A 22,873-nucleotide genomic window follows, 5' to 3' on the forward strand; every position below is an offset into this window, starting at 1 on the left:
ATGTATGATGTCTCAGTTGACCCAATCAGTGTTCTGGATTGGCCAGATATACTAATTAAGTACCATACAGTTCATGGTCATGGAATTCTCTCAACAGATCAACACATAATTAGTCTAACCTGGTGCTCCTGCTCTAAACAGCTTTCACCTTCAGATTGCTAGTGTTACAGCATTACTTTTCTTACTGCTTCTTTACAGAAGTCGATCACTAGGTAAATACTCAATATGCACCCATCTTGTTTTGGTTTAATTTGCTAAAAAAAAAACAACTGATGTACATCTTTTACCACATTTATCATGTGCTTTACACGTGTTGTACCTTGCTCAAATAACAGGCAGGGCATATAAGAGAAGGGACTTGGGGGTGTTATGTTTGATGGTCAGTAGTGTGCCAAAATGTTGCCACAAATTGGTGCAAAATTGTGCTGCAAAGTAAGGCAACTAATAGTTGACATAAAGTTAGACAAATGTGGAGATTTGTCAAGATTGGCATCTTCAGTGCCGGTGCATCAAATGTATTATCGGGTTTGAATCACACTGATAAATTTGGCATATCTGTAGCTGTTCTCGGGGTACACTGTCTAATATAGACACAATTAATAAATCCTCCCCATTGTTTATCACTTGCAATCCACCACTGACACATTAGGCTAATAGGGCTTTTAAACTAGGGTTGAGATGTCTGTTAAACCTAATTTGTGATGGGGTTAAGAATTCTGCAATGATGTTTTCTAGATTTGATATGCTAAACTTGTAATATAAATCATGTTTTCTTCTATGTGAAGTTCTCTTGTATAGCTTTTGATTTTGTAATTCTTGGGTTTTCTTCATAACAGGACACAGTTTGACACCTAAAGAAAGAAATGAACTTCTTGTGACAGCAGCTTCACTATTTGTCACTTCACAGACCAGGTCACATCACTTCCTAAATAACACAAGGTTAGTTAGTTGATGACAAAGGGCAATTCTAAAGCTCACCTCATAGAAAACAAATTGATGCAAAATGTGTGATCCGTGATAAACAAATCTTCCCTTTGAAGTAACTGTTAAAGCCTCTTTCACACTACCGTATGGCTATTTCAGTGTTTTGCGGTCCGTTTCTCACTGATCCGTTATGTTTTTTTGTTTCCATTGTGTTTCCGTTCCGTTTTTCTGTATTGCATCTACAGTAATTACATAGAAATAATTGGGCTGGGCATAATATTTTCAATAGATGGTTCCGCAAAAACGGAAAGGATACAGAAGACATACGGATGCATTTCCGTATGTGTTCCGTTTTTTTTGCGGACCCTTTGACTTGAATGGAGCCACGGAACGTGATTTGTGGGCAATAATAGGACATGTTCTATCTTTCAACTAAACGGAAATACGGAAACGGAATGCATACGGAGTACATTCAGTTTTTTTTGCGGAACCATTGAAATGAATGGTTCCGTATACGAACCGTATACGGAACGCATAAAACGGCCCACAAAACGGGAAAAAAATACGGTAGTGTGAAAGAGGCCTAAGGCTGTATTATAGCGATAATCTGCCAGTGTAATGCAGGCTTTAATTGCTGTCTAATTTATTTAAAAATATTAACCCACTTTATGTGGTAATAATTTTGGAACAGTTTTACATTTTCATGCCATTCTGAGATTGTTTTCTCGTGACACGTCGTACTTCATGATAGTGGTAAATTTGAGTTGATGTATTTTACCTTTTTTTATAAAAAAAAAATTAAAATGTACCAAAATTTTTTAAAATTCATAAAAAAAAATTCCGTTTTTGTCGTGTTATATTTGAAGGCACACTAAGGCACCCCTACAGAGGAACCCCCCTAAAAGTGACTCCATTTTGGAAACTAGACCCCTCAAATAATTTACTGACCACTTTTTTTATAATATTTAGAAACAGATGGCTGTGAAAATTAAAAATTATATTTTTTACAAGAAAAAGCCGTTTAAGCCCAAATTTTTCACTTTAGCAAGGGATAACAGGAGAAAATGGACCCCATAATGTATTACCCATTTTTCTCCTGAATACGGCAACACGTCATCTGTGGTTGTAACCTGCTGTATGGGCAGACGGCAGAATTCAAAAGTAAAGGTGCAGCATCTGCCATTTCAGCTTCAGCGTATAAAAGTTTTCTTTATTCAGCTTGTAGTATAAAATCCGACACAAAGTCACATGGAGAGACACAGATTGTGACGCGTTTCGGGCTATGGTATTGAGCCCTTCTTCAAGACAATACAATGATATACTAAAAACAAAAGCTTTATATACCACACTAATGGATATGCTCCTCCTTCTTCAATTTCTGGATTGATTGGAGACTGCGTCCCAGACCCAGGTGTTGCTAGATTAGGAGAACCTCCCAGGAACACATGGGTGGGGACACAGTGTTTCAACAAACCCTCACATACAAAGAAGCCAATAAATGTATATACAGTGGGGGAAATAATTATTTGACCCCTCACTGATTTTGTAAGTTTGTCCAATGACAAAGAAATGAAAAGTCTCAGAACAGTATCATTTCAATGGTAGGTTTATTGTAACAGTGGCAGATAGCACATCAAAAGGAAAATCGAAAAAATAACTTTAAATAAAAGATAGCAACTGATTTGCATTTCATTGAGTGAAATAAGTATTTGAACCCCTACCAACCATTAAGAGTTCTGGCTCCCACAGAGTGGTTAGACACTTCTACTCAATTAGTCACCCTCATTAAGGACACCTGTCTTAACTAGTCACCTGTATAAAAGACACCTGTCCACAGAATCAATTAATCAAGCAGACTCCAAACTCTCCAACATGGGAAAGACCAAAGAGCTGTCCAAGGATGTCAGAGACAAAATTGTAGACCTGCACAAGGCTGGAATGGGCTACAAAACCATTAGCAAGAAGCTGGGAGAGAAGGTGACAACTGTTGGTGCGATTGTTCGAAAATGGAAGGAGCACAAAATGACCATCAATCGACCTCGCTCTGGGGCTCCACGCAAGATCTCACCTCGTGGGGTGTCAATGGTTCTGAGAAAGGTGAAAAAGCATCCTAGAACTACACGGGAGGAGTTAGTTAATGACCTCAAATTAGCAGGGACCACAGTCACCAAGAAAACCATTGGAAACACATTACACCGCAATGGATTAAAATCCTGCAGGGCTCGCAAGGTCCCCCTGCTCAGGAAGGCACATGTGCAGGCCCGTCTGAAGTTTGCCAATGAACACCTGAATGATTCAGAGAGTGACTGGGAGAAGGTGCTGTGGTCTGATGAGACCAAAATAGAGCTCTTTGGCATTAACTCAACTCGCTGTGTTTGGAGGAAGAAAAATGCTGCCTATGACCCCCAAAACACCGTCCCCACCGTCAAGCATGGGGGTGGAAACATTTTGCTTTGGGGGTGTTTTTCTGCTAAGGGCACAGGACAACTTATTCGCATAAACGGGAAAATGGACGGAGCCATGTATCGTGAAATCCTGAGCGACAACCTCCTTCCCTCTGCCAGGAAACTGAAAATGGGTCGTGGATGGGTGTTCCAGCACGACAATGACCCAAAACATACAGCAAAGGCAACAAAGGAGTGGCTCAAGAAGAAGCACATTAAGGTCATGGAGTGGCCTAGTCAGTCTCCGGACCTTAATCCAATCGAAAACCTATGGAGGGAGCTCAAGCTCAGAGTTGCACAGAGACAGCCTCGAAACCTTAGGGATTTAGAGATGATCTGCAAAGAGGAGTGGACCAACATTCCTCCTAAAATGTGCGCAAACTTGGTCATCAATTACAAGAAACGTTTGACCTCTGTGCTTGCAAACAAGGGTTTTTCCACCAAGTATTAAGTCTTTTTTTGTTAGAGGGTTCAAATACTTATTTCACTCAATGAAATGCAAATCAGTTGCTATCTTTTATTTAAAGTTATTTTTTCGATTTTCCTTTTGATGTGCTATCTGCCACTGTTACAATAAACCTACCATTGAAATGATACTGTTCTGAGACTTTTCATTTCTTTGTCATTGGACAAACTTACAAAATCAGTGAGGGGTCAAATAATTATTTCCCCCACTGTATATAGAATAGTGCACTACATGTACTGCAGGGTTAAATCATGCTTTCTATTCAAACCCTTTGGTATGCAAGTGTCTAAAATGAACATCCAGTATGTTTCCCTACTTAAAAGTTTTTGTTTGCGATCACCTCCTCTGACAGGTGTGGAGACAACCTCCACTCCCTGTACAGAAGAGAATAGTGTTACCAGCTGTAGACTTCCTATGGGTGTATGTAACCACCCTGCTGGTATGATTGTTACCCTCCAGACACAGATCCAGAAAAATAATTTTCCCTGGGTCGCTGGAGAAGGTGAATTTTATTGATGCAGTACAATTGTTGAAATATTCTATGCACTCAGCTATTCTCTCTGTGTCCCCCTGCCACACCCACAGCATATCGTCGATATAACGACCATACCATTTGAAATCTTCTCTATAGGGATTGTGGTCAGAAAAAAGAAAATTATTTTCCCACCAAGCCATATATATATTTGCTATTGACGGTGAGTATTTAGCTCCCATAGGGATTCCTGACTGTTGTAAATAATATTTTTTGTTGAACATAAAAAAATTATGTCTCATCAAAAAATCAATAACCGAGCATAAAAATTCCTGCAACTCCAAAGTATAATTACTGTAATGTTCCAAAAACCATTTTAAAGCAACAATAGCGGATTGGTGGGGAATATTTGTATATAATGAAGAGATGTCTGCTGTTACCCATGTATAATTTTTATGCCAGTCAAAAGAGAAAATTTCCCAAGACTGTGCCAGTATCTCTTAGATACCCCGGTATTAAAGGCACAAGTGGTTGTAACAGGGAATCAGCCCACTCCGATAAATTTTCGGAGTATGAGCCGATACCCGCCACAATTGGGCGTAGTGGAGGAGGGAAACCTGGTTTGTGGATTTTGGGGAGTGCGTGAAAAATGGGTGTAATTGCATGTTCCACATACATGTACTCAACTTCTCTTTTAGACAATATGCCTAGAGAGTGACCCCTATCCAAAATAGTATTGAGTATTTTCTGACAAGGGAGGAGAGGGCTGTAATCCAAAGAAAGATAAATGTTGGAGTCTTTCAATAATTCCAGAACCTGATTCTTATAAAGCTCACTATCAAGGATTACGACCGCTCCTCCCTTGTCAGCTTTCCGTATCACAACATCTTGCATATTTTGTAATTCCAGAAAGGCTTTATGTTCATTTTTTGTCAGATTATTTTTCAACACTTTCTCATTTGACATAGCTTTCAAAGCACATAGATCCCGCTGGATCAAATCCTGGAATCTGTCAAGGACCTCGGATCGGGACTGTATAGGGTAAAAGCTCTTATTAGAGATTTTATATGTAGTAGATCTTTTACACAAACAGTCCCCATCCGGGTCCCCACACATCTCCTGGAGTGAGGCAATTTGCACCAGGTCTGCAAAGGTAAAACATGGACACATATTTTCAATCATAACATCACAATTAACATTTGATGTATTCTCTGTTATAACACTAATATCCTCATCCATAGACGAGAAATGTTTCTTTAGTGTCAATTTCCTAGCAAGTTTGTTAACATCAATTATTGTATGATACAAGTCAAAACTGCAGGAGGGGGAGAAAGTAAAACCCTTTCTCAAAACCCTCTCCTGGAACAAGGAGATAGGCCTTGAGGAAAGGTTGATCACCTGTATGTCATTGGCTGTTTCTTGCGGCTCGGATATCGCCTGCTTTTTTCGGTGCTTTCTGCCCGCGCTGCGTTTTTTGCCTGATTACGGTGAGTAGAACCTCCTGTTGCTGAGCCCTCCATATGGGTGCGGGTATCGGCTCATACTCCGAAAATTTATCGGAGTGGGCTGATTCCCTGTTACAACCACTTGTGCCTTTAATACCGGGGTATCTAAGAGATACTGGCACAGTCTTGGGAAATTTTCTCTCTTTTGACTGGCATAAAAATTATACATGGGTAACAGCAGACATCTCTTCATTATATACAAATATTCCCCACCAATCCGCTATTGTTGCTTTAAAATGGTTTTTGGAACATTACAGTAATTATACTTTGGAGTTGCAGGAATTTTTATGCTCGGTTATTGATTTTTTGATGAGACATAATTTTTTTATGTTCAACAAAAAATATTATTTACAACAGTCAGGAATCCCTATGGGAGCTAAATACTCACCGTCAATAGCAAATATATATATGGCGTGGTGGGAAAATAATTTTCTTTTTTCTGACCACAATCCCTATAGAGAAGATTTCAAATGGTATGGTCGTTATATCGACGATATGCTGTGGGTGTGGCAGGGGGACACAGAGAGAATAGCTGAGTGCATAGAATATTTCAACAATTGTACTGCATCAATAAAATTCACCTTCTCCAGCGACCCAGGGAAAATTATTTTTCTGGATCTGTGTCTGGAGGGTAACAATCATACCAGCAGGGTGGTTACATACACCCATAGGAAGTCTACAGCTGGCAACACTATTCTCTCTGCCTCCTCCTGCCACCCACCACACGTCCTGAAAAATATCCCAAAAGGAGAAATGATAAGGGCCAGGAGGAATTGCTCTACTCAAGAGCTATTTGAAAGAGAGGCTGAAAATATTGCAGCAAGACTAAAAATAAGAGGTTATACCCAAACCAATATCAATAGAGGTATTAACTTTGCCAGATCAAAAAATAGAGAAACCCTCATTTTTCCAAAAAGTAATAAAAATAAAAATGAGAACATGGACAATGAGAACAAAAATGAGAATGGCGATATAGATGATAGGGAGTGTAAAAATACATTGAAAAAAGAAGAAAAAACCACTAATAAAGAAAAACCTATCATTTTCACCACTAATTATAGCAGAGATTATTTTAAGATCTGTAAGATCATGCGTAAACATCTTCATGTTCTAAACTATAATGAAGAATGGCATAATATAGTATCCACAGGGGTAAAATGTGTAGCAAAAAGAGCCCCTACAGTGGGCCAAAAAATCAGCCCCAGTCTGTTTAGGGAAAATTCTCCCAGAACAAGCATTTGGCCTAAAATAAACGGGAACTATAAATGCGGCAGCAAAAAATGTATCTGCTGTCGACATATGTCCATTTCAAAAGAGGTTACATCCTTGTCAAATAATAAAAAACATCTGCTGAAAAAAAAAAAAAAACTGTAAAACAGACCATGTGGTATATGTTATAACATGTAAAATATGCAATTTACAATATGTTGGTTGTACCACTAATGAACTGAAGGTGCGTATAAGAAAACATTTGAGCGATGTCCCTCATTTCATGTCTCGCAATGTCTCAGCGGCAACTAGACATTTTGCCACTGTTCACAAGGGCGATACCTCTGCGTTTCCTGTACAGGGAGTGGAGGTTGTCTCCACACCTGTCAGAGGAAGTGATCGCAAACAAAAACTTTTAAGTAGGGAAACATACTGGATGTTCATTTTAGACACTTGCATACCAAAGGGTTTGAATAGAAAGCATGATTTAACCCTGCAGTACATGTAGTGCACTATTCTATATATATACATTTATTGGCTTCTTTGTATGTGAGGGTTTGTTGAAACACTGTGTCCCCACCCATGTGTTCCTGGGAGGTTCTCCTAATCTAGCAACACCTGGGTCTGGGACGCAGTCTCCAATCAATCCAGAAATTGAAGAAGGAGGAGCATATCCATTAGTGTGGTATATAAAGCTTTTGTTTTTAGTATATCATTGTATTGTCTTGAAGAAGGGCTCAATACCATAGCCCGAAACGCGTCACAATCTGTGTCTCTCCATGTGACTTTGTGTCGGATTTTATACTACAAGCTGAATAAAGAAAACTTTTATACGCTGAAGCTGGAATCAACCTTTTCTTTTGCTCTTGGACTTATCAAGTGTGGCTAGGTTCAAGCCACTCCTTTTCCGTGCTTCATGCAGGTGACTAAAGGTGAGAGCTGCTAAAATCCTTTCTCTTTTCATAGCATCTGCCATTTGTAACGTGGAATTTGCTGAAATAGATTTTAAGGGCCTTTTTTTTTGATTGAGCTGTGTGGGGGCTTATTTTTTTTGCGGGATGGGCTGTAGTTTTTGACGTTACAATTTTTGGGTACATATGACTTTTTGATCGCTTTTTATTTAATTTTATAGTAGGGTGAAGCAGGCAAAAATTGCATTTCTATCAGTGTTTTTTATTTTTTATGGGGTTCTCAATGTGGTATATTTCATAAGATAATTTTATTTTGTGGGTTGATTCGGTTATGGCAACACCAAGTTGTTGTTTTTTTTTTTCATGTTCTGCCACTTTTATATCATAAAATCACTTTTTATTAAACATTTATTTTTTATTTTTTGCATCACCAAAACCTAAGACCCATATTTTTTTTATTCTTCTGTCAACATAGTTATATAAGGGCTTATTTTTTGCGGGATGGCCTGTAGTTTTTATTCATAACATTTTTGGTGTGCATATGACTTTTTGATCACTTTTTATTAATTTTTTTGGGGAGGTGAGGCAAAAAAAAGCAGCAATTCCGCCATAGTGTTTTTTTTGTTTGTTTTTTACAGCATTTACCATGCGGTATTAGTACCTTATAGATCAGGTTATTACGGATGCAGCGATACTAATCATGAGTAATCAAATATTTGTTAAACCAGCACTCACCATCTAAAACACATTTAAAACCAAGTGATTAAATAACTAAAATTTATTTGAATAAATGTTAAAATATCGATGAATAATTAAAAAAATCGGTAGACATACAAATTCTTGAATCCACATATACATATAATACATAATAAAATATGAAATAAAATGTACAAAATATCTAATGCGTGCACGTTAATATTGGTCAATAGATATATGTATGAATAATTGATCCAATATGAAATCCTTATACTGACTGATTAAATCGATGGATGAGAGATAAATAGAACAGTCGAAGTATTCAATCTTCAAAGAATGTTCCAAGTACTGAATATTCGAGCAATATAGTATTCAAAATTAGTCTTGTTAAATGTTCGAATGGAAAACGACAGTCCTTTATAAGTAAACTTCAATCTTTCCGATTGTTAAACACTCGATTTACTTGCAAATATTCGTAAGGTGATACTCGCTGTTTAGTTTCTTTGGCGTCTTTACCAGAGGCGTCCCTCGTGGTATATAAAGACTTACCCTCCTTGTTGTTTCGATATATTTGGTATGTCTCGAATCTTTATATAGCAGCCATAAAATTTTGATTTTTGCAGTAAAGGCTGGCGTCTCACGTGGTGCTCTGTCCAGTGACTTAAATGGCGGAGCTTGGATTGTATGTCACGTGATGTATGGAGGAGGTAGCAATCTAGACTTGAGTTTTCAAATCTCGAATAGAGAATTTAGTAATACTTGTAATCTCTCGTAGATATTGCAGTCGATACAGGGTGTTGGTGGGTAGTTATGATTCTCTGGTTCTGCCAGTAGTTATGATTCTCTGTTTCTGTATTATTATATGTATATGTGGTTTCAAGAATTTGTATGTCTACCGATTTTTTTTTTAGATTATTCATCGATATTTTAACATTTATTCGAATAAATTTTAGTTATTTAATCACTTGCTTTTAGATGTGTTTTAGATGGTGAGTGCTGGTTTAACAAATATTTGATTACCACTTTTAAAGCCTTCAAGTGACTGGGTGAGCCACTTATAAACCAAGCACCCTACCAATAGTATTTGAGTAAAGTGAGCCACTATAATACTTTACACTAATCATGAATAGTTAATTTTTATTTTTTTTAATTTCTGATAAATGAGTGGATATGTGAAAAGGCTATTTATTTTCTTTTTCATTTACATTTTTGTTTATTTTTAACATTTATTTTTGTACATTCCCCCCACCCCCACTTTTTTTTTTATTAAGTCCCACTTGGATCTTGAAGATCCATTGGGGCTGATAGTACTATACTTTGCAATGCAAGAGCATTGCAAAGTACAGTACAGCTATCAGGTTTCCTGGTAGATGGCAACACAGGACTCCTTTGCAAGGCGTCCAGTTGCCATGGCAACCATCGGGCTGCTCCCATCACAGAGTGGCAGCCCGATGGTTGAGAGAGGGAGCCCCGTCCCTCTATTAACCCCATGGATGCCGCAGCAGAGTGTCAACATACAGCTGACACTTGCTGCTGATGGCGGCGGCTCAGGCGCCTTCACATTCAGGAGGACCGCCACAGGGGGGACAGATGGGGGCAGGGTGTATAGACCGGCGCAGTTAGGGACACAGGTGGCACAGTTGGAGACAGGGGCCGGCGCGTACAGAGCATGGTCGGCAAAATTTAAGGTATTGCGCACAGGGTACAGATGGGTAGGCAGAAGTATTAGGGCACACATCAGGGGGCACAGATAGAAAAGCTAATGCCTGATTTCAGGCTCTGATCTGCAGAGTGTGGATCAGAGCCTGAAACCAGCATTTTAACACTGCCGCGCTCCGATTGGTTAGTCTGCACAGACTTACCAATCGGAGCGATCGTCAGCAAGGGACCACTCTGATTACTCCCTTGCCTGCATCACTGGACTCTGCACTGTCCCTGACAGCAGCAGTGCAGAGCCAGAAACTTTAATCCAAGCGCTTTGCAGCCTTATACCATCTTTTCCTATAGTGCATCAAATACTATGGACACATTTAAGCAATTATTATTATTTTTTTCAATGCATGTTCTTTTGCAAATAATTTTATAAAAAATGTTCATTTTTCCTTCTACTGCTTTCATGCATTACACTGCAGGATACCATTCTGTGCTAAATCCATCTGACAGCTCTCTCTGCTGCCATTCTCTGACCTATCCTGAAGCTAAACTAAGCTCAAGCATTAAAAATAAATAAAACAAGTCCAAATCAAACAGGATTTGAGCTTAGTTTAGCTTTAGGAGAGGTTAGAGAGGTACTGCACACAGAACCATCACAGCGCTTGTCTGATGGAATCAGGTCTGAACGGTATTGTGCAGTTTGCATTGTAGTGTGTTACATGCAAGATATAGAAAACAAACAAGAAACTTTTTAATGAACCTCTTTTTTTCTTTTTTTTTTTTAAGTACATATAATTCTATAAAAATGTGGTTCAGTGTTGTCTAAAGCCTTTAAATTCTTTCTGATGTCTGAGATAGCCTGATATAACTTTGTTGATATCAGAAGGTAAACTAAAGGCAGGGTATCCAGGCTATTAGACCCCTGAATAAGCCCATTGACATGGAGCCCATACCTAAAACTAGTCTTTAGCTATTTAGAGGTGTAGAAATGCTTGACTGGTTCCATGTGAATAGACTAGCTACATTTTATGTTTCTTTCCAGGTTTTGGTGCGAAATGGAAACATTCTTTAGGCTTTAGTGATTTTATATTTTTTGATGTAAAGGTGCCGGTGAAAAACCATCCAGTGTGACTGAATTCCTGCTATATGGTTTGGCTGCATTATGTCTTTATTCCAGTCTTAGTGGGTGTAACCAAATGACTCTACAGGTGTGGCTACATCATACTATCTCATGGGCCTACTAATGTAATGTTTGTATTTCAGAATCCAATTACCCACAGTACTTCCTTTGCAAAGCTTGTGTTGGCAGTGGTCTATATTTTCCTAATTTATTTATTGGAATTGTTCTTTTATCTTTCATTAGTGTTTTCAAAATTGTACTTGTGTTACCGGACATATCACAATGTGTGAAATTTTAATATGGCACCATTTGTGCATAGAATTATAATTCTAACTCTGGTGTCATTTTCTCTTCGATGTCATTTGATTAGCATAACAAGTGCAGAATTGATAGAGCAGATAACTGATTGTAATATTTTTGGTCTTTGTGCCACATAATACAACCTTTCACATTTTTTAACCCTGCAGTTAATTTGCCCTTCTGGACACTGCAGATTTGTCTTTTTTGCCCAAACAAGACATATCTTTTTCATTTTTTGTTGACATAGCTGTGTGAAGTCCTAGGGTTGACCCTGACAACCCATTCATTTTGAATGGGCACTGTGTAATGCTTAATTTCCTCGGTTGTTGCAATTTCACGAACATTAAACAATTACTTTCAGGTGTCCCCAAAAATAATAACTGATTCATGTGTGTCTCAGCAAGGGGACAGTTTATGATTAGCTTTTTGTCACAAGACACCTAACAAATCAGGACTGTCCAAAATGGGCAAAAGGTATCTGCTGTTTTTCTTTTCCCAAAAGTGTGCCATGTCTTTCCATGGGCTGTGCTTGGTATTGCATTTTTCTAGCCCTAGAAACCCCTTTAAGTTTTCTTATATGAAAGCTCAACTTTCCCGACTTTAAGGGGGTTCTTCTTTAGACAAACCCTTTTGAAGTAGTCCCTGATTACACAGGCCGATGGAAACTGAACGTTGGAGGAACGATTGTGACTGCAGTCGTTCCTCCCTCATTCTGTTCAATTCATTATCAGCAGCACATCCCTGATTACACAGGGAAAGATGACCATCAGCCAATGAACGAGCATTTGCTGATCAGTTGCTTGATTATACAAGCCAGTTATCAGAAACGAGTGTTCCTATGAACATTTTTTCCCTTTAATTAGCCCAATATCGTGCGGTGTAAAAGGCCTTTAGTCCCAACTAAATAATTCTGAAGTTTAATATTATGTGAATCTCTGTAGAAATCTCTGCTACTATAGTCCCAGAGAATAAGTGATTATAGGGTGTCCTATTGCTTAGGCCTCCAACAGTCAGTTGCAATCTATTTGTAGTGTAGAAGAGGAGAACTATACAAGTGGTATTACAGGGCCCAATCTGGCAGTGCAACCACTGATGTATGAGAACAATGTAGGAGGAAAGATTGTGGCCACAGTTGTTCCTCCTTCATTCTGTTGAATTCATTATCAGAAGCACATCCCTGATTACTCAGGGGGATGTGCTGCCAATAATTGGACATCTTTCTTCCCAATTAAAGATGGCCATCAACCATCCATCGGCTAATCGGCTGCTCAATTATATGGCCAATTATCGGGAACGAGTGTTAATATGAATGCTTGTTCCCGATAATTAGCCAAAAATCATGTGGTATAATAGGGCCTTTAGTCCCAACCTAATCATTTTAAATTTTAATGTCAGGCTCTGTTGCAGGATAATCTCTGTTGTGGTAGAGAAATGACCTTAGGGACTGTATTAGGATCTATACCTGAGATACCTTCAGACTGGCCACAGGATTAATGCTGTCCATACACATTAAAGGGGTTGTCCAGCCTTGAAGCCGACAACTCCTATGCTGTGGACTTTGCCCCTGAACGTAAAAAAGAAGACTCGCCTGTGTATGGTCTTGCCGATGTTCCATTCCCAGCCGTTTCCAGTCCCCATAAGGCTAGGATGCTGCTGGGTCACATAACCACTGTGGCCAATCGCAGACCTCAGTGGTCACGAAGGCTTGAATGCTACATCACTGCTGTAATGTAGCATTTATGCCACTGTGACCACTGAGGCCTGTGATAAGTAGAGCTTTGTTACCATACTACTTCTACAGCTAATCATGGATCTGTTCTCTACTGTGCTGACAGATAATAATCCCGCGGAGTGTGTGAACTCCCCTTATCCCCTGCAGTGTGTGCTATGGGTTCTCTTCTCTCTCTATACACAAAAACACAGTTTTTGTAATTAACCCTCCCCTCTCTGCAAACTGTGTAAGGCTAGTTTCACACTAGCGCTAAAATCTTCCGGCAGGCTGTTCTGGCAGAAGACCTTGCAGTAGTTTTTGACCAGCCGAATCCAGGTACTAATGCTGGAAGCAGGCTCTATCCCCGCCAGGTCCCATTTTAAGTCAATGGGTTGCGGTGGGGAAAGGGTAGTATCCAGCTATGGCAGATACGATGAATTACGGCTGGCTGTTACTCTGCCGGAACAGCATACCAGAAGATTTAGGGCGCTAGTGTAAAGTTAGTCTAAGCAAATTGATATATACTTATGTTTTGTAGAAAAAGATTTGGCATATAATTTATACACCAAGATCTCTGCACTTTCTGAGCTCATTTCCCCAAGTGGCCAGTCCTATTAGTGACTGATATCTATCTTTGTGTACACACTTTTACAGAGAAGGATGCCGGTCACTGAGCTCAGAAAGAGCAGAGATATTAATGTATGCGTTACACACTTTGCTGATTCATTTCCACCAAAACTCAGCTCCTCCTGCTCCATAACATCCTGCCTATGGATTGCACTGCATTTTATGGTAACAGGTTCTTTTTAAAAGGGATTTTTGTGATGTACTGTGCATATGTTGCCTGACAATAAACTGTACTTTTTAGCATCCAAACAATAGAGAACAAGTTGCACTGCTATAAAATGCGCCTGAAGATCAATAGTTGACCTATTTACCCCCCTGTATTTACTGAGAGAAAGTAAATCACCAGATCACACCTGAAGGCTTCCAAGTGGCGCTTGCAGAATGTGATTTATGCGGAAGCTGTTTCATTGGCAGACGTCCTGCTGTATGATCCGACCTGTGGTGTTCTTTCCCATTTTTCTTTTCCTTCTAATTTCATATTAAATTATTGTCCTTACTAAAACTATGATATTCTATGCATTTTAAAATCGGCTTAATAGTAACAGAAACGAATGTCCTATTTAGTTACTTTGCATATTTGAGACAATGCATTTTATCTTTTTATTGTTTTAGCACTTTGAGATGGCTGATATTTTTATTTTTTATTTTTTTTACATTTAAATGTTGATGTCAAAGAGTTTCCAGCATTCTCTGTTCTTTGAACCAGCAACAGAAGCTGGATGGGATCTAGAATAGAATAGGCTCATTATTGCTAGAGTTTTTTTTTTCCTGTGTTCCCTGCAATGATTCCAAATGCTCTTGCACACTTCATCAGTATTATTGTAATTCGTTGGCTGCAGGATATTTGGCAGCTGTTGCACCCCACTGGCAAATCCTATTCATACTTCTTTTCCATTCATGATTGCCATTGGAGAATTGATTTCTCTCTCTCTTACTCTAACCTTTCCTCATCCATTTTGGATTGTTCAACTTGAAACATTTTAATTTCATATCATACATCTATTCAAGTCACAATCTTTTTTTTCTTATTTCTTTTTAACTTATCTCCAGGGAAACAGCATATTGTAATTTTTTTTTGTGCAATCAAAGTTTTTTCCCCCACATGCTTATTATGGCTATGTATTTTCATACTTTTTTATTTTTTTCAAGTATGGGTTCTATAGCATTTTGCAAAGCAGCAGCATTGAGCAATGTCAGGCAGAGTGGTTTTGATATTTGTTCTTCAGCAGATATAAAGAACATCTCAAACTTTATTTGGAGAAAGCAAAGGGCATTGCTTGGGTCTAAGAATAAAAAAAAAACCTCACACGTGAATTATTGGAGCTTGGAACCTTTTCAGTGTCACCCTATAAACGGTGAAATTGATGATCACCGCAATCTCTCCATTTCCTAAAAGTAATGGTTCTAAAAATGATTAAATTTATTAATTAAATTGCTTTATTATATACCGTATGCTAAAACCAAATTGGCAGTGGCCTATGACTGCAACAGCATTACTGTCAGATCTCTATAAGGACTAATGGGGAGATTATCAAGTCTGGTGCAAAGGAAAACTGGCTTAATTGCCCCTAGCTACCAATCAGATTGATCCTTTCATTTTCTCAGAGCTCTGTAAAAAGAAAGCTGGAATCTGATTGGTTGCTGTGGGCAACTAAGCCTGTTTTCGATTTTGCTACTCTTGATAAAACTTCCCCCTAAATGTGTGAAAGCTTATACGGACACTTGGATATGTGCCACATATTCTGCTATATATAATTTCTCATAGTAGCGTTCATAATACAGCATAGAGCCAAATACTCATGAATTTTGTCTCTTCACATAAGGTTTGTAGGTTTAACTCCTAACAAGTGAAAAAATGTAACTGCTTTTCCTGTAATTTCTGATGCAAATCAGCAAGGATTCAAGTTAAACTACCACAATTCCCAAAGATTCAAAATCTGGAGGGATCAGTTGCTTTGTGGACAGAGATTCAAAATCTGGAGGGATTAGTCGCTTTATGGAGACAAAAGTGCAACGACTTGGAAAACCGTGCCAGGAGAAATAATGTTCGGATACTGGGCATGCCTGAGAAAGCATAGGGTTCTGATCTATCCACTATCATGGGGAATTGGTTTAAAGCTACTTTTCCAGATGCGGCCTTTCCCATTGCGTATGCAGTAGAGAGCGCCCATGGGGTTCCGGCTTGACCACCACTACCCGGTGCTCCTCCTAGAGCTCTACTGGCACGCATGTTGAATTGGAGAGATAGAGACCTTATCCTCAGCCAGGCAAGAACCAAGCACTCTATCATGTTTGAAAACGCAAATATTTCACTATTCCTCGATTTCTCGGCCGAACTCCAGAAGAGGAGGGCGACCTTTGTGTGTATGTATGTGTGTATATATATATATATATATATATATATATATATATATATATATACAATGGTGTATCCGGTTTGCCTACGTGTGACGGAGGATGGGAAATCTCATTTCTTCACTGACCCCGAAAGAAGCGGATGACTGGGTATCCAGGAAACTACGCAGGGCACCGCTGACCTAAAGTCACTGGACTTAATTGTCCTTTCTTCCTTACCTTCATTTTATTTGAAGAAGAGGTCTTTTCCAACAGAAGACACTTACCGTTAGTTTCTTATTACAGTTTCAGGTCATCCGCTGACGCAGATTCTTTTCGAGACATTATCCATGACCGGTTCAAAATGAGTCATAATGCCTTTGACAGCAGCTACTAATAACTTGTCAGCTTAATGTATAACATACAAGGAGCCGGTCAGACACCTGCATAGATTTTGAACAACCTGAACTATACAGGTCCCTGATCAAATACCCACAGGGAGATTTATCTCCCATTACTGTTGTATCCATCACAATGTCCTATGGTTTTGGATATCTTTGTTCTGTTCTATGTTCTATTGTTTTGTTAAGGCAAGATGTAATAATAGATTGTACGTGAACACTGGGGTACACTCTCTGGAAAAATCTGAGAGCAGGTCGCATTCACATAGCCCTAATGTATGTACATCCGGGAAATTATAATCCGAGAGCACTATGGCTACCCTGATGTCACTACCAGAGCTTTGGGACGTTCTCACAGCTCTGTTTCTCCACCCCTGTGATGATGTCACTACTAGAGCTGGGAGGAGTTCTCACTACTCTGTTTACTTTTGGTTTCTTTCACCACAGCTGTTCTTCATGTGTTTGATTTCCCTCTCTTTATATCACCCCTCCTCCTTTGATAGGATGTGGATTATAGTTCTCACTTCAGATGTAGCTCTTGCTTTAGTTTCTTCACTTGTGGCTATCAGTTCACTGGACCTGTGTTCTGCTGCAGCTAGCACTCCGGATATTGCCAGCCTGTCCTTGGATCCGTCTTCTCTGCGGCTGCAACACCTCCAGCTAAGTGTGCAGACATTGTTGTGTTCCTGTTTATTTCTGACTGGATCTGAGGTGGCCACGGTTCCCTCTATATACTGAGTAGGGCACTGGTGGCCGTGCCCCTTCCACTATTGTAGGGGTTACAGTGGTCATTAGTCTTAGGCACGTGGGCATGCCTCGTTCCGCCATTGGGATCCGGGCATGTGCTTTAGCAGAATAGGGAGAGCGTTGAGGGTCGGACAGGGGTCACCCTTTATCCTCCCTAGTTCTGGGTCCAGTCAGTAGCTCTGTACTGTGTATTACTATTGTTGCTCACATACAGCCGTGACATTATAATCCACCAAAACCGTCCTTTTTTGACATGGATCCGCTTTCTGACCTGTTTGACCGCATGCAGGGTCTTTCTTTGGAAGTAGCGGATCTCCGTCAATCTATGACCCAGCTTCAAGCATTGGGCCCTGCTCCGGCTCATGGAGTCTGTTGCGAGCCAAAGGTCTCACTTCCGGAGACGTTCTCCGGGGGCAGTGAGAATTTTGTTCGTTTCAGAGAGGCATGCAAACTCCATTTTTGCTTGTGTCCTCACTCTTCTGGTAATCAGGAGCAGAGGGTGAGGATTGTCATTTCCCTGCTCAGGGGTAATGCTCAGACTTGGGCTTTTTCGCTGCCATCAGGGGATCCCTCCCTTCGATCCGTGGAGGGATTTTTTGTGGCCCTGGGGCAGATTTATGATGACCCGGATCGTGTTGCTCTGGCCGAATCTAACCTACGTGTTTTATGCCAGAACAAACGGTCTGCGGAGCTTTATTGTTCTGAATTTCGGAGATGGGCAGCTGATTCGGGTTGGAATGATGCTGCACTCCGGAGTCAGTTCTGTCATGGTCTCTCGGAGAGATTAAAAGATGCGTTTGCTTTCCATGAGAGACCAACGTCCTTAGAGTCTGCCATGTCCTTGGCGGTACGCCTTGACAGGCGTCTAAGAGAAAGAAACGAGACCTCTCTGTCCAGCCATTGTCAGTCTAGGGGCAGTGGTGCGGACTCATTCAGTGTGCAGGGGCCTCATCCTGTCTCGCTCCCCTCTGAGGAGGAGCCCATGCAGCTAGGTCGACTTGCCCCTGATAAAAGAGGATTTAGTCCTCAGAGTATGGTGTGTTTTTGTTGTGGGGGCATAGGTAATTTGGCAAATGTTTGTCCGTCTAGGAGATTCTTGAACCGTACTAAGAGCGATAATAAGAGAAAAATCTCAAAAGGTGAATCATCAAGTTCTGCTTCATCTGCTACTTTGGGCAAAGTTGATGTAGGATTTGATGCTTTTCCTCTGACCTGCAGTTCCCGTTTTCTCCTGTCTGCCAGGGTGGCGCTAGAGAGCAAAGTCATTTCTTGTGAGATTTTTGTCGATAGTGGAGCGGCCGTCAATCTTATTGACACTCAATTTGTAGCCATGCATGGTTTTCAGGTTTGCACTTTAGATAAAGATATACCTGTTTTTGCTATTGACTCTGCTCCACTCTCACAGAGATCTCTGAAGGGCATTGTTCACAATATCCGGCTAGCTGTAGGTGACACTCATGTGGAGGATATATCTTGTTTTGTCCTTACCGGATTGCCGTCTCCTCTAGTTTTGGGGTTACCCTGGCTCACTAGACATAACCCCACTATTGATTGGCAAGGAAGGCAAATAAATGAGTGGAGTAATTTTTGTAGAGAGAATTATCTCACAGCGACTTTTGCAGAGGTGTCTACTAAAACGGTGCCATCATTTCTCTCTGATTTCTCGGACGTGTTTTCCGAGAGCGGTGTTCAGGAGCTACCTCCTCACCGGGAGTTTGACTGTCCCATTAACCTCATTCCCGGCGCCAAGCTGCCAAAAGCACGCCTCTACAATCTCTCACAACCGGAAAGAATCGCTATGCGAACTTACATCTCCGAGAGTCTCGAAAAGGGGCATATTCGTCCCTCAAAGTCACCTGTGGCCGCGGTTTTTTTTTTTGTTAAAAAGAAAGATGGCTCTCTGAGACCTTGCCTAGATTTTAGGGAGCTGAACCGTATCACGATTCGCGATCCCTATCCCCTTCCTCTGATCCCGGACCTCTTCAATCAAATTGTTGGGGCCAAGGTGTTTTCCAAATTGGATTTGAGAGGCGCGTACAATCTGGTCAGGGTCAGAGAGGGGGATGAATGGAAAACGGCCTTTAATAACCCTGACGGGCATTTCGAGAATCTCGTTATGCCTTTCGGCCTGATGAATGCTCCGGCCGTCTTTCAGCATTTTGTTAATAGTATTTTCTATCATTTAATGGGGAAATTTGTATTGGTGTATCTTGATGATATTTTGATTTTTTCCCCTGATGTTCAGACCCATCAGGATCATCTTTTTCAGGTTCTGCAGATTCTGCGGGAAAATAAATTGTACGCCAAGCTGGAGAAATGTCTTTTTATGGTATCGGAGATTCAATTTCTGGGTTTTCTCCTCTCTGCTTCTGGTTTTCGCATGGATCCCGAGAAGGTCCGTGCTGTACTTGAGTGGGAGCTTCCTGAGAATCAGAAGGCATTGATGCGCTTTCTGGGTTTTGCGAACTATTACAGAAAGTTCATTTTGAATTATTCCTCTGTTGTCAAACCCCTCACTGACATGACAAAAAAGGGGGCGGATTTTTCCTCTTGGTCGGAGGAGGCGCTTACAGCCTTTTCTAAGATTAAAGAGAATTTTGCGTCTGCTCCCGTCTTGGTGCATCCCGATGTTTCCTTACCTTTTATTGTTGAGGTGGATGCTTCCGAGGTGGGTGTGGGTGCGGTTTTGTCCCAGGGCCCTTCCCCTGCCAAGTGGCGACCCTGTGCCTTTTTCTTTTAAAAAACTCTCCCCAGCAGAGAGAAACTATGATGTGGGAGATAGGGAGTTGTTGGCCATCAAGTTGGCTTTCGAGGAATGGCGCCATTGGTTGGTGGGGGCCAGGCACCCTATCACCGTTTTTACCGACCATAAGAATCTGGCATACTTGGAGTCGGCCAGGCGTATGAATCCGAGACAGGCCAGATGGTCTCTGTTCTTCTCCAGATTCAATTTTGTTGTTACATTCCGACCTGGGATAAAAAATGTGAAGGCTGATGCTCTCTCTCGCTGTTTTCCGGGAGGAGGAAACTCCGAGGACCCGGGTCCCATTTTGGCGGAGGGGGTAGTTGTTTCTGCTCTATATTCCGATTTGGAGGCCGAGGTCCAGGCTGCCCAGACTGAGACACCTGCCCGTTGTCCTTCTGGGAAGTTGTTCGTGCCTCCTGAGCTACGTCACAAACTCTTTAAGGAGCATCATGATACGGTTCTTTCTGGTCACCCAGGGAGTAGAGCCACGGTAGATCTCATTGCTCGGAGATTTTGGTGGCCGGCTCTTCGTAAGTCGGTGGAGGGTTTTGTGGCTGCTTGTGAGACGTGCGCTCGCGCTAAGGTCCCTCGTTCACGGCCTTCAGGTTCCCTTCTCCCGTTACCCATTCCTTCCCGTCCTTGGACACACCTGTCCATGGACTTTATCACGGATCTTCCTCGTTCTTCGGGGAAGTCGGTGATCCTGGTGGTGGTGGACCGTTTTAGCAAGATGGCTCATTTCGTACCTTTCCCTGGTTTACCCAATGCTAAAACGTTGGCGCAAGCTTTTGTCGACCATATTGTTAAATTGCATGGCATTCCCTCTGATATTGTTTCCGATAGAGGCACGCAGTTTGTGTCCAGGTTCTGGAAGGCTTTCTGTTCTCGCCTGGGGGTTCGGCTGTCCTTCTCTTCTGCTTTTCATCCGCAGTCGAATGGTCAGACTGAGCGCCTCAATCAGAATCTGGAGACATATTTGCGCTGTTTTGTGGCAGAGAACCAGGAGGATTGGTGTTCATTTCTCCCTCTTGCTGAGTTTGCTCTGAACAACCGTCGTCAGGAATCTTCTGATAAGTTACCATTCTTTGGTGCATATGGGTTCCATCCGCAGTTTGGGACATTCTCGGGAGGGGCTCTTTCTGGTTTACCTGAGGAGGAGAGATTTTCCTCGTCTTTGTCTACCATTTGGCAAAAGATTCAGAGTAATCTTAAAAAGATGAGTGAGAGGTATAGGCGTGTGGCTGATAAGAGACGTGTGCCTGGTCCGGACCTGAATGTGGGTGATCTGGTGTGGTTGTCTACTAGAAACATTAGGTTGAAGGTTCCCTCCTGGAAATTGGGTCCCAAGTTTATTGGGCCTTATAAAATCTTGTCAGTCATCAATCCTGTTGCCTTCCGTCTTGATCTTCCACGGGTTTGGAAGATACATAATGTATTTCACAGATCTCTCTTAAAACCATATGTCCAGCCCACGGTACCCTCCTCTTTGCCTCCTCCTCCGATTTTGGTTGATGGCAATCTGGAGTTTGAGGTTTCCAGAATTGTGGACTCTCGCATTGTCCGCGGTTCTCTTCAGTACCTCGTTCATTGGAAGGGTTATGGTCCTGAGGAGAGGATGTGGGTTCCGGTGTCGGACATTAAAGCCACTCGCCTCATCAGGGCATTTCATAGGGCTCATCCTGAGAAGGTGGGTCCTGGGTGTCCGGAGTCCACCCGTAGAGGGGGGGGGGGGGGTACTGTCACTACCAGAGCTTTGGGACGTTCTCACAGCTCTGTTTCTCCACCCCTGTGATGATGTCACTACTAGAGCTGGGAGGAGTTCTCACTACTCTGTTTACTTTTGGTTTCTTTCACCACAGCTGTTCTTCATGTGTTTGATTTCCCTCTCTTTATATCACCCCTCCTCCTTTGATAGGATGTGGATTATAGTTCTCACTTCAGTTGTAGCTCTTGCTTTAGTTTCTTCACTTGTGGCTATCAGTTCACTGGACCTGTGTTCTGCTGCAGCTAGCACTCCGGATATTGCCAGCCTGTCCTTGGATCCGTCTTCTCTGCGGCTGCAACACCTCCAGCTAAGTGTGCAGACATTGTTGTGTTCCTGTTTATTTCTGACTGGATCTGAGGTGGCCACGGTTCCCTCCATATACTGAGTAGGGCACTGGTGGCCGTGCCCCTTCCACTATTGTAGGGGTTACAGTGGTCATTAGTCTTAGGCACGTGGGCATGCCTCGTTCCGCCACTGGGATCCGGGCATGTGCTTTAGCAGAATAGGGAGAGCGTTGAGGGTCGGACAGGGGTCACCCTTTATCCTCCCTAGTTCTGGGTCCAGTCAGTAGCTCTGTACTGTGTATTACTATTGTTGCTCACATACAGCCGTGACACCTGAGTGTTATGTCCTGGAATGTGAGTGGGATGGGTAAACCGGGGAAAAGAATTGCAATATTCTCACATATCCGTAAATATAACCTGCATGTCCTTGGCCTACAAGAAACCCATCTGACAACAGACACAGGCGGTAGAATCAAAAAGCCTTGGGTACAGTGGATGGGGAATGCCTTTGGTAACTCACATTCCAGGGGGGTTTCATTGTTGGTGCACCGTACCATT

At 41.4% G+C, this 22,873-nt stretch overlaps 1 protein-coding gene across 1 annotated transcript in view; it reads left to right on the plus strand.

The window, feature by feature from the left end:
- The window catches only part of PCCA (propionyl-CoA carboxylase subunit alpha), a 557,269-nt gene that overhangs the window by 318,057 nt on the left and 216,339 nt on the right, over nt 1-22,873 (plus strand). The window contains exon 18 of the mRNA XM_040425257.1: nt 837-939. Within this exon, the coding sequence (XP_040281191.1) occupies nt 837-939 (103 nt within the window). The remainder of the gene's footprint in view (nt 1-836; nt 940-22,873) is intronic.

This window comes from Bufo bufo, chromosome 3, assembly GCF_905171765.1.
Source record: "Bufo bufo chromosome 3, aBufBuf1.1, whole genome shotgun sequence".
NCBI classification, from domain to species: domain Eukaryota; kingdom Metazoa; phylum Chordata; class Amphibia; order Anura; family Bufonidae; genus Bufo; species Bufo bufo.